Source organism: Centruroides sculpturatus, unplaced genomic scaffold (assembly GCF_000671375.1).
Source record: "Centruroides sculpturatus isolate CEXI.00-Female unplaced genomic scaffold, Cexi_2.0 scaffold811, whole genome shotgun sequence".
Classification (NCBI taxonomy): Eukaryota; Metazoa; Arthropoda; class Arachnida; order Scorpiones; family Buthidae; genus Centruroides; species Centruroides sculpturatus.
Window position 1 is genome coordinate 80,816 of NW_019385134.1, and position 12,496 is coordinate 93,311.

General features: G+C 31.6%; 1 protein-coding gene across 2 annotated transcripts in view; it reads left to right on the forward strand.

Moving 5' to 3' along the window:
- Window positions 1-12,496, forward strand: part of LOC111635244 (myotubularin-related protein 13-like) — a 152,489-nt gene that overhangs the window by 56,012 nt on the left and 83,981 nt on the right. For both annotated transcript variants that reach the window (XM_023380151.1, XM_023380152.1), the window contains exons 10-11: window positions 98-211; window positions 8,740-8,868. In XM_023380151.1, the coding sequence (XP_023235919.1) occupies window positions 98-211; window positions 8,740-8,868 (243 nt within the window). The remainder of the gene's footprint in view (window positions 1-97; window positions 212-8,739; window positions 8,869-12,496) is intronic.

Genomic DNA, 12,496 nt, shown 5'->3' on the forward strand with positions numbered 1-12,496 from the left:
ATTTATTTAGAATATATATTATTTTTTAAGAACTTTCCAAATATTTCAATATATACTTTTAAAAGTTTTCATCCTTAATTTTTTCCATTTTTTACAGGATAAAGAAATACGTGCTGTTTTTTTACGTATATTCGCACAATTATTACAAGGATACCGTTCCTGTCTTACTATTATACGTATACATCCAAAACCATTTATTACTTTTCATAAGGTAGTTATTCCTATTTATTAATTAGTTGATATATGCTTATATAAATGTTTAAATATGAATTAATATCCTTTAAAATGAATTTTAAAGGATAATAAAAATGGATGTTTATATTAAAAATAGGAATGTTAGCTGTTGATAAATTTTCAATATTTTAAGAAATATCAGAATTAGTCAGAGTGATAACATTAATACAAGAAACAAGGTATATATGTGGGCAGATTGATGAGTTCTCAGCCTAACAAAGAAGCAAATTTTAATTTATTCAATACACTTATTCTTGTTTGGTCGCAATGCATTTCATGCAGCAGTGTTCCAAAATTTTTATTTCATTAAAAAAATTTGGAACTTTGGTTTTTTACCATTCTTCCATAGCCTGTATGTTTTCCTTTCAGATATTTTTTCAGATGGAGGAGAGATGATAATTTGACAAGCTAAATTGGGAATAGAGTTGATGTTGGACTCATTTGAACTTTAGTTTGCTCAGTTTGATCCTATTTTCTCAGCAGTATGTGCCAACTTTGTTTTGTTGAATCAGACCATGCTTTCTGCTGTTTTGTCCTTCAACTCTGTCTGAACAAAACAGTACAAAATACAGTCGACCCCCCCCATAACATGGTAGATACATTCCGGCTTTTATGAATCCATTTTCTACGAGTCCAGCCAATCACAGCCCAGCACGTATGCAGTTTACGGACTATGGCTGTTTGAAAGGTTTTCTTCCATAAAATTAATAGATTCTAGACTAATTCGACTCAACATTTCCAAAATATGTATAAATTTTTGGGAATAATCCATATAAACTATGCTATAAATAAAAAATTGTAGGATTACTTACCAAGTGTGCACCGTTCGACTACGCCATTCCTTAAGCTTGTTTTCGTCGTGGAGCTTGTCATCGAATGCGGCTTGCGTGCTTCCTGATAAATTATTTTTTTGGCGAAAAATTCACTGAACTTTGGAGACATCATTAATATAAATATAATTTTTATGGACGTTAAATAATAAATGGTTTTTAGTAGGTCCGCTGCTCGTTTAAAGTCAACGGTTTGTGCAATATCCGCTATTGGTCTAGATTCGACCAATCCCGTCACGACACGAGTCGGCAATGACGTTTTACTGAATTATAGGAGTTTTTGTAGCATGTTTGTACGAATACTGTCGCAATTTTTTCGCCATGATATAGGAATCCGAACTATAGGAACCTGTGTTATAGGGGAGCCGACTGTATCATTCATTGTGGTAAAGTTATCAAAGATTTAATTTAATCTGTCATGTTGCATTATTTGTTTCCATCAAAAATACTGTTAAGTAAGTCACGCTGAGAACTTAACAGTTTGCCTGTATTTACACATAATTCAGAATGTACAAAAGTGCTGTTTTGCAGAATTCATGAGACAAGAAAATTTAATTTTTTTATCTCATGAATTCTGCAAGGAAGCACTCCTTTACATTGCTAAAACTCAATGAACCATGGCCTTACTCATATTATTATGATTCTTTTATTTGAGGTTACTGTGACTCAGTTGTCTAATATTTTTTAACATATTGAAAATTTTTTTTGTCAAATTTTGAAATAAATATTCTCATTTTTTGTATACAACTATACAAACACTATTAAAAAGCTGTAGTTATATTAAAATATGTTTCTTTTATATAGAATTCATAAATTTCTGTAACTATTGTTAAAGAAGTGAAAGCAGAAATTTTAATTGAAAATTTAAAATAATTTTAAATTATATCATAAGATTCTTCATTGTGTAAAGTATTCTTTCTTTGAAAGTCATTTGTCTTACTTGTGTATGGTATTTTTTTTTATGTAATCATTTTTTATCCAAATATATACTATATATATTTATAAAAAGCATTCAGTATAACTTTACAATTATGACTATTTACGTATTAAATAAAGTATCATGATTTTTTAATTTTACTAATGTTTGTATCATTTCCAGATAACATATGCCTAGATTATGGGTTTTTGTGTTGATTGTTGATCAAGAGAAATTCTCTATATGATCAAAAATATTTCTACATTTCATTTTAATCTGATCTTATATATTGTTTTCTTTTATTAAGTTGAACTGAAGCAGAAAATTAAAAACACTAAAAAATCAATAAAATTGCTTTACTAGAGTCCCCAACATTTTAACCCTTTCTTTACCACCGGCGTAAAAATACGCCGGAGCGTACACTGTAATTTTTAATGCTAATGTTTAATTAAACATAAAAAATACTTTAAACTGAAAAAAAACGAAAAAAATGCGTTAATTTTGAAGAAAAAGCTTCAAACTTTATTTTCCTTTGTCTCGTCTTTCTGTGAAATATAACACCGATGAGTTATTGTTTACACAGCTGGGTGACCTTGAACACAGCTGGAGTCGGATTTCCCGGGGCATTCTCATAAACGTCTCGGGAGGACAAGGGTTTAAAGTAGGGTGAAGGTGAATTAATCGTATATTTTTAAATGTTTTTAAAAAATTGAAATTTTAATTGCGATTTCCGACCCCCCTAATTAATTAAATTAATATAAAATAAAATATATTAATTAAAAAAATTAAAAAACTATCGGAGGTCGTTTTTGACATCAAAAAGCAGCTTTTAATAACTTTACCGAAAAAAAATCCGTGCGCTACAACTTAGGAACCATGAAATAAATTTGATAAAAAACTCCCATTGAAAAACAATTGAGCCTTAACAAAGGCTCATTAAAATCGCGATAAAATTTTTTCGCGCGGACAAAAAATTCTGAAAAAATTTGGGGACCTAAAAAACATTTTAAAAATTCAAAAAAAAAAAAAATTTTGGGAAAGGGCCGAAAGTACCGAGTTTTATGAAACTCTATGGAACTTGCCCGAGGTTTTTCGGGATGTTGATTTTAAAGGGTTAAATTAATTACTAATTATCTTTAAAAAGATAAATAAATTAAGAGCTTGTTAAAATTTGGAAGAAGGTAAAAAAATATATTATTTTAAAATAGTTATATATATTGTAATTTTATATTTAAAATTTTTATTTTATTTAATTCTGTACAGAATTTAATTTGTATGTACAACTTTTTCATTATTCTCATTTAAGCTGATGCTTACCAAATTCTAATTAAAAATATTTTGAATAAATGGTATTTGGTAGCCTAAATTTAGCAGTATTTTCTTTTGTTTAATGTCAAAAAAATAATAGTAAGGTTTATAGATTTTAAAGTTAAAACATTTCATTTGAATTTCTTAAAAACCATTACTATAATATGAAGTAAATTGGTAAAAAAATTATATTATAAAATTAACTAAAGCTGTTAATACTAATTAGTATAAAGTTATACAATCCGTGACTGAAAGTATTTGAACATGATATAAGAAAATAAAATTGTTTAGTTTGAACTCCTTTTACAAGAAAATAAAAATTTAATATTCAAAATCAAAATATACATTTTTTCATTGGATTAAGTCTTTATTGCCTTAATTTCAAATGAATAAACCAAATTACTGTATTTTCCAAAAAAAGTTTTTTACATAAAGCAGTATTGGAAAAAGTTTTTGTATCTTATGAATGGATTTTAGTTTTTGTATCTTATTAATGGATTTTAGTTTTTGTATCTTATTAATCTTGTAGGAATTCAAGCCAGATATTTTGAAGATTTTTGGGATTCTTTAGCATTTGTCTTTTAAGGTCTAACTTGCTAAATTTATCTAAGAACTTCGCAAAATTTATTTGGTAAACTGTTCTGTCTTTTCATGGTTATCTGCAATATGTGCATTGTTTTCTATAAAGATATGATAAGAAATATCTTTTTTATATACAATAAGATCCCACTTAATGCTGATTCGATATAATGCGGTCTGTTCGAAGCCTAAAAAAAGCTCAAAATTTATGCTGATTTAAATTATCGTTGCATTCCATTGATTCGTATATAATATGATTATTTGCGAACACAAACCAATCAGAAAAAGGTGGCAAAAAGGTGTTGTACTTTCTTTAAATCTATGTTTGTTTGTTTGCAGTTTTGGAAAAAAATATAACATCATGGATGCCATAGGCAATATTGGATTTGCTTGGCAAGAATTAACTGATAAATGCATGAACAAAGTGTGAAAGAAGTTAGGGCTGAAGGTATCCAAGAATTCTCAATGAGAAAAGCCTATTGCTGTATTGTTAGGTTGACCAAACTCAACCTAATTGATATAGCAAGACTAGGAGATATAGACGAGCTGGATATTGAGGAGTTACTGCAGTTTCTGGTGACAGTCTTACCAACGATGACCTTCAAGAACTGGCAGAACAAGGAATTCATGTAGAACTGGAAAACAGATTCTGAAAACAAAGAACCCAAAGAATTTCACTATAGATTTCCTTAGTAAAAATTTGGTAACAATAACTGAAATCATTGATCAAATTGTAGTAAATGATTCAGATTTTGAAAGGAGTGCAAAAGTAAGACAACGCATTTTGGATGTGATCTCCTGCTGCCAACATTTGCTTAACAAAAGAAATAAAGCAACAAATGAAAACTACACGACTTTATCACAAAAAAACACGAATTTCAGAAGAGCCAGGACCTTCGTCACAAAAAACGAACTTTACATTTTTGTGTGCATATATTTAACATATATTATTATGCAAATCAATATAAAAATAACTTAAAGTAAAATTTATTTATGTTTGGTCATGTGTTTTCCTATCCCTATTTACTCTATGTTAAAATGACCTTGTTTAACACTGTTTCATTTAGCACAGGGGTGTCCAACCTTTTTGTTTATCTGGGCCGCATTGATGAAGTGAAGGAGTTTTGGGCCACAAGTATATATAATATATACTTGTAGCCCAATATACAAGTATATTTAAGGATTAACATGTCTAGATTATAATAATAAATATTAAAACTTTATTACGAAAAAGGATATTTTAAAAAATTACTTTTACTGAAACTTTCAATTTTTACGTAGAAANTACTTGTAGCCCAATATACAAGTATATTTAAGGATTAACATGTCTAGATTATAATAATAAATATTAAAACTTTATTACGAAAAAGGATATTTTAAAAAATTACTTTTACTGAAACTTTCAATTTTTACGTAGAAATAAATCATCATCATCAACCGTTATCAATCCACTGCAAAATGAAGGTCTCCCCAAGCCTCTTCCAGAATCTTTTGTTTTGAGCACTTCGCTTCCATGTTGTGCCAAGATTCCTCTTGATCTCATCAACCCACCGAGTGTGAGGATGTTTTCTTGGTCGTTTTCGATCTCTTGTTATCTAATCAAGAACTTTAGATGTCCAGCGATGGTCGGCTCTTCTTGCAATATATCCAGTCCACTGCCACTTGAGGGATTTTACTCTAGCGATGATATCGGTAACTCCTGTCATTTTCCTGATCCACGTTATACGTTTCTGATCTCTCCTTGTTATGCCAAGCATACACCTTTCCATGTTCCTTTGGATAGTCTGTAATCTTTGGATCTCTGATTTTCTAAGAGTCCAAGTTTCTGATTCATAAGTGAGAACTGGCAAGACACACTGATCAAAAACCTTGCATTTCAGGCACAGGGGCATCTGTTGATTTTTCAAGACTATACTATTCCTACCAAAAGCACTCCAGTCAAGTTTTACACATCTGTTTATTATCTCCTTGATGTTGCCATCGATTGATATTCTTTGTCCCAGGTAAATGTAAGCATCTACCTTTTCCAATTCCATGTTATCTACTAGTAGTGTTTCTTCACATACAAAACTGTTGTACTTTCGTTTTTTTGTACAGTATTTTCGTTGTACGTTGTACAGTATTTTCGTTTTGTTCAAGTTCATCTTTAAACCAACTTCTTTACTTTTGTTTGCAAGCTCTTGAATCATGTCCTGGATCTCTGAAGGGCTATCTGTAATGATGGTTACATCGTCAGCAAATCGAAGATGGGTCATGCCTCTTGCCCAAAATGGGTCTCCATTTTGGGCAAGAGGCATGAAGAGACAAGCGCAAAAGTTCGCTTGCTTCAAGTTACCAACGTTCTTAAAAGGGTGATACTATCTCCCCAAAACTTTTTACAAATGTATTAGAAAGTGTTTTTCAATCAATGAACTAGGAGAATAAAGGTGTACTGATAAATTGAAACTTAGAAATAGATAAATTCATTTATTATAAAAGAGACAAATGAAAATTTATTTGAAAAACACAAATATTTGTTTTATTTGAGTCTCTAATTAATAAAAAGCGACGAAACACCATTTTAAAGTGCATTTTTATTCAACTAATATATTTATAAATAATATGTAGCCAAATCTTGCAACGTTGGAAGAATACTAAATAAATCTGAAGTTGTGACTTAAAGGATTATAGACCCAAATGCAGGGAAAGGAGAGAAAGGACAAAAGATAAAGAAATGAGGAAGGTTAGAAAATTAAGGGTTAATATTTGCTTAACAGAAGATCTATTTAACCTTTCTCACTACTTTTTATCTTTTTTCCTTTCTCTCTTTTCCCTCCTTTCTCCAAATTTGGGGCTATAATCCTTTGAGTCACAACTCCAGCTTTATTTAGTAATCCTTCCTTGTTCATACGTCTTTAAGTATTTGAAAATATTTCCTTTCAACTCAAAAATAAAATATGAATAAAGGTTTACGGCTTTGTGAAACTTCTTTTTTGAGTTTATGCCATGAATTAAATAAATTATTTACACAGAAATTTAAAATTTTTCAGTTTTGTTTACACGTTTATTGGGCCACATTGGAACTTGCCTTTGGCCGCATGCGGCCCATGGGCTGTGGGTTGGACACCCCTGATTTAGCGCTTTGTCATCTAGGAATGCATCCCCCACATTAAGCGGGGTCTTACTGTATTTTTATATAATTTATTAAGATCAGAAATATATATTTGCAAACAGTTCTTACAAACTATTAAATTTTTTTCATCAGTTAAATCTTAAGCATTAGTTTAAGTGTTTATTGTATTGTATTATCGTAGTCGTTGGGCTTGAGTTACACAGACTATTGTTCCCTGTGGTGGTGAGAGATGGCGAAAGTAATGTTTTCCTCAGTAATTATAGGTCTGCTTGTAGACTGTGAAAAAGGTGATCATACTTTGTATACAAATCTCGATGGGCGTGAATTTAAGGCAATCGCTTATCTTGAAGATTTTGTGACGAATGATATTGTTATTGTTTAGAATTTTTTTCCTAACAGGTTCAAATTGATGATAGTTATCCAACCGATGTATCGTTGTATCCTGCTCTGTCGGGCAGAAGGTGCAGCGATCAGTATTTTTCAAGTTACGTTTATGGAGGAAGGAGTTAGTGATGAGGGAATTAGTCCTGGCTCGATGTATCAGGATAGTAGTGTAACAATTCGTATAGTCCATGATGGGGATGTGTCTGCCGGTGATGAGCCATTGATAGTCTGTGTGGTTGGGAAAGTTATACCATTTGTTGTCCATTTGCTGTTTGATTTTGTTGTTTATAATGCTGATGTAATCCTCCGGAGTAATATAATGGGTTTTCTTGGTGTCGTACGGCTGACTCTTAACAAGTTTGTCCGCTTGTTCGTTTACGGTTATCCCTTTATGAGCTGGGGTTTAAACGAGACGCATCTGTAGTTTGTCTTTGTTACGTCTGTTGATGAGGCTTATGATGATGTGGATGATGGAAGAAGACTTATCGTGATGGGCATTGATGGCGGTGAGGATAGCTTTGGAGACTGTGCACAAAGTGATGTTGCTATTAGTCTCAGTAGCATGTTGTAGCGCGCGAAGAATAGCGAAACCCTCCACTGTGAAAATGGTGGCCTCATGGTGTAGAGTGTAATGGGCTTTAGTGTTGGTGGTGTAGTCGACGAACACTGCCGTGACAGTTGTGTCAGTTTTGGAGCCGTCGGTGGCCAGGAAAGTAGAGAGATCTTGTACCGTTGCCCACTCGTAAAAGGTGGATTGAATCACTGGGTCCGGAAGGGAGGAGTCCTGGAATGGAAGGTCATCAATGTGCATGTTGAAGACGGTGGCATCGGAGGGCATTGGGTTTTGGGTCGTGTGGTTGTTGGTGGGGATGTTATGGCTGTTAGTCCAGTTCCTGATGTAATGGACTAAAGGGATTTTCACAAGGATGGCTCCGTCATTGCTGTGAATGAGTTGAATAATCCTCTGAGAGAAGTTGTCCCGCGAAGCCTTCTGTTTAAGTGTTTATTATTAAATATTTTTCAAAAATATGGGATAATAGAATAATTGAGGAATTTGAATGTAATACCAATAAAGCAACTAAAAGTCTGATTTATAGTAATAAAATTTGGTTATATTAAATAAATTTTGTTCATTTGATTTATTAGTAATAGCAATAACTTTTGTTTCGTAATAATTTATTGAAAGTACTTTCATAAAAGTACATTGCTTAGAAACATTTAAGTACAGCATTATAATGTTAGTAGTACTGTAACTAACATTAAATTGTTGTACTTGAATATTTTTATGTAATGTATTTTTATTATTAGATATTATTTTCAGTAAAAAAATAGAATTTTTTTTATTACTATTTAAATTATACATTATTTATTTACAGGCAGCTTTTTTAGGTCAGAGGGGTCTAACAGATAGCGAATTTGTTACAAAGGTGCTTGACTGTATGTTTTTTAACACTTTCGTTTCTGAAAGAGGGCCCCCATATCGAGTCTGTGATATTTTTGATGAGGTAAGAAAAAGTTTTTTTATATATCAATTTAAAATATTTAAAATATAATAAAATGGACATATTCACAAATATCAAATATATCATATTAATAATAACGTACAACTACACACCAGAGTTTACTAAATATTACATACCTCCGAAACCTTTAACCGATGTGAATAAATTTAACATTACTAACGTTTTCAGACCCCTCCTGGGTCCTTCTACAGGTAAAAATCGTCAAACTAACCATTCGTTTCGAAAGAATTTTTCAAAACATCGAACGATAGAACGGCATCACGTGTTCCATATTCCCAAACGTAAAAGTTTCCACGTCATAGCGGAGGCAATTGAAAATATTTTTCTTTTTATTTTTTATATAATTACTGTTGTAAGATCTTTGATGTTAAGCAAAAAACACATTATATGCATACTGTCTACCCTTTCGTCCTCCTTGCTTAAGTTTACGACTTCCTTAATCTTCCTGTTGCATTAGGGCTTGCCAAGCCAAAGATAGAGAGATTTCATCCTTGGAATTAATGGGTGATGAATCGTTATATGCCCTGTATATCTTATCTGCTCTAACCACTTGAGATGGTCTGCATGTGGGGTGGTGGTGATTAACTTGGCATTTGAGAAGTCTGCTACGATCTCTGGATCAGACGCGTAAGTGGATAAGGATGTGGAACATTTATTAAGTTGACACATCCATTATTAATTCCACATCCTTATCCACTTATGCGTCTGATCCAGAGATCGTAGCAGACTTCTCAAATGCCAAGTTAATCACCACCACCCCCACATGCAGACCATCTCAAGTGGTTAGAGCAGATAAGATATACAGGGCATATAACGATTCATCACCCATTAATTCCAAGGATGAAATCTCTCTATCTTTGGCTTGGCAAGCCCTAATGCAACAGGAAGATTAAGGAAGTCGTAAACTTAAGCAAGGAGGACGAAAGGGTAGACAGTATGCATATAATGTGTTTTTTGCTTAACATAAAAGATCTTACAACAGTAATTATATAAAAAATAAAAAGAAAAATATTTTCAATTGCCTCCGCTATGACGTGGAAACTTTTACGTTTGGGAATATGGAACACGTGATGCCGTTCTATTGTTCGATGTTTTGAAAAATTCTTTCGAAACGAATGGTTAGTTTGACGATTTTTACCTGTAGAAGGACCCAGGAGGGGTCTGAAAACGTTAGTAATGTTAAATTTATTCACATCGGTTAAAGGTTTCGGAGGTATGTAATATCAAATATATCATTACCCTAACTAGTATTATGTCTTAGGACTTATTAATTTCCTTTCATCTTCTCAGGGGTTTGTCTTTATTTCTTTGATCATGAGGTTTACAATTTAAAATTCCTTTCGATTATCTGCCTGTACCTATTCTATATATGTGTTGGATTTATAAATTTCTATATTCTTCAGTACAGTCCAATAAAGATGATACTCTAAGTTCCTTCAAACTTTCTTTTTTGTTGATTTTTCTTGTACAATTTGCTGTTTTGTACATGAAACACATCTAAAAATTTGTCTTTATTGGTTCAATATCCATGCATGTGAATAGAGGATGAGAATTAATCTGGCAAGTATAATATGGATCTTGTCTTTTTGTGGAGCAGACTGGGTTTTGAAAATATGGTTTAATGTTCTGACAATACCAATATAGTTGTTAATTTTTTGTTGCATGTATTTTTGTTTTTGTACAATAGTTGATATATCTTAAGCATTTAAAAGTGTTGATTTGTTTAATACACTTGTTACTAATGCAAATTTTACTTCTGATGTGCCATTTATAAAAAATATTTATTTTCATTTATTAGGTCTTGGTCATCAATATAAAGTACCTGTTTTTAATATATTGTTAGCATATATGCCAGCATTGGCTATTTTTCTCCATTCTTTAACAATACCATTCATATATATGTTAGAGATTACAGCCTTGTGTACTCTTGAGTTTAAAATAATTTCTGCAAATAATTATGTTGAAGTATCATAATAAAATTATAATTACTTTATTATTTAGAAATTCTTAAATTATCAATGTATTTTTAATTTATTTGCATATTACGTAAACAATTCTATTTGATATTTAAATTTCAAAAATATGCCTAAAATAAAATCTACTATTCAAATTTTTCAATTTTTGTAAAATGACTGAAAATACCTTAAATATGTTTCATTGTGAAGCTACTTTCTATGTTAAATTTAAATTTATTTCATATTTATTGTTTATATATAAAGAACAGTTTGATTAATTGGATGCATGACTAAGTTTTATATGAATTCATTCATCATTATAGAAAATTTAATATGATTTTATTAAGAGATTGATAAATAGAATCTTTATTTAATCTGAATATTATAAAAATAACACTGTTCTGCAAAAAAACACTTTTTTCTATTTCTGAAAAAATGCATTGTGGGCCTAGTTGTACTTCGAGCACTGAATTCAAACCTGTTTTTAATTTATTTCTGTCAGGGATAGTTTATGAGTAATCACAATTTTATTTTTTCTTTATGTTTTTGATATAGTGCAGGACACATTAGCTGAAATTCAAGAAAAAAATCAGCGTTTTTATGATGTTATTAAGTTCATCACATTAAGGGAGGTTGGGATCTAGCATATAACACAGTAATCTTAGTGTATTCGCTTTGTAGCATTTATTTCACATGAGCAATTACAGAAAAGTGACAAAAAATGAGCCACCATATAGTAATGCACATCACTTTTTCTCTTGTATTGACAACCTTTCTTCTCTCGAATGATATTCCAGCAATAATCTGCTAAAATAGAAGGTATCCACTTCTCTTCATAATGCCTTTCTATAGTAGAAATGTCTTTATCGAATCTTTTGCCATGTTCATTCAATACGTCACTACAACTCTGTGAAGTAGTTCAGATGAGTCCATCATATGTACTGTACCTTCATAGACATATTGCACCCCAGATCTTGATATGCTTTGATCATGTCATTCACCATTGCTTTGTAGTTCTTCTTCTGAGGAAGTTTTCTGATACCATCTTGAAACACTCCCATGCTCTGTTTTTTCTTTGGCGGTTAAACATGCTTCAAAATTTGCATCTTTCTGCAGCTCCTTGATTTGCAGGCCCATACATACACCTTCCTTTATTTTTGCAGCTGAAAGATGGGAGAATTTGTCAGCTAGATATGCAAATCCACTTGGCTCCATATGGATCCAACAGGCTTTGTGCCTGTTGGATCCATGGCCTTTACGAATTGTTTCATTAGGCCAAGTTTGATGTAAAGCGATGGAAGTAGTATATCTTCAGGAGCTACCAGACTTTCATGTTGCACATTCTTTTTGCCCACTTTCCACCTCCGCTTAGGCTATTTCTTTTACACGTAGTTAGAATTTCTGTCATGACTATCCCACTCGCAAAGAAAACATGCATACTTCGTGTAGCCTTGTTGCATTCCCAATGTCATAACAATTACTTTGAAATCTCCACATATTTTCGATTTGTATTCATTGTATTGTAATGAATTTAGCATCTTTCATAAGAATTTGTAATTCTCTTTAGTCAAGTTGGTGTAAGCAACTGGAACAGAGAGAATTTTATTTCCATTGTGGAGCAAAACATCCTTGAGACTTGTTTTCGATACATCTAT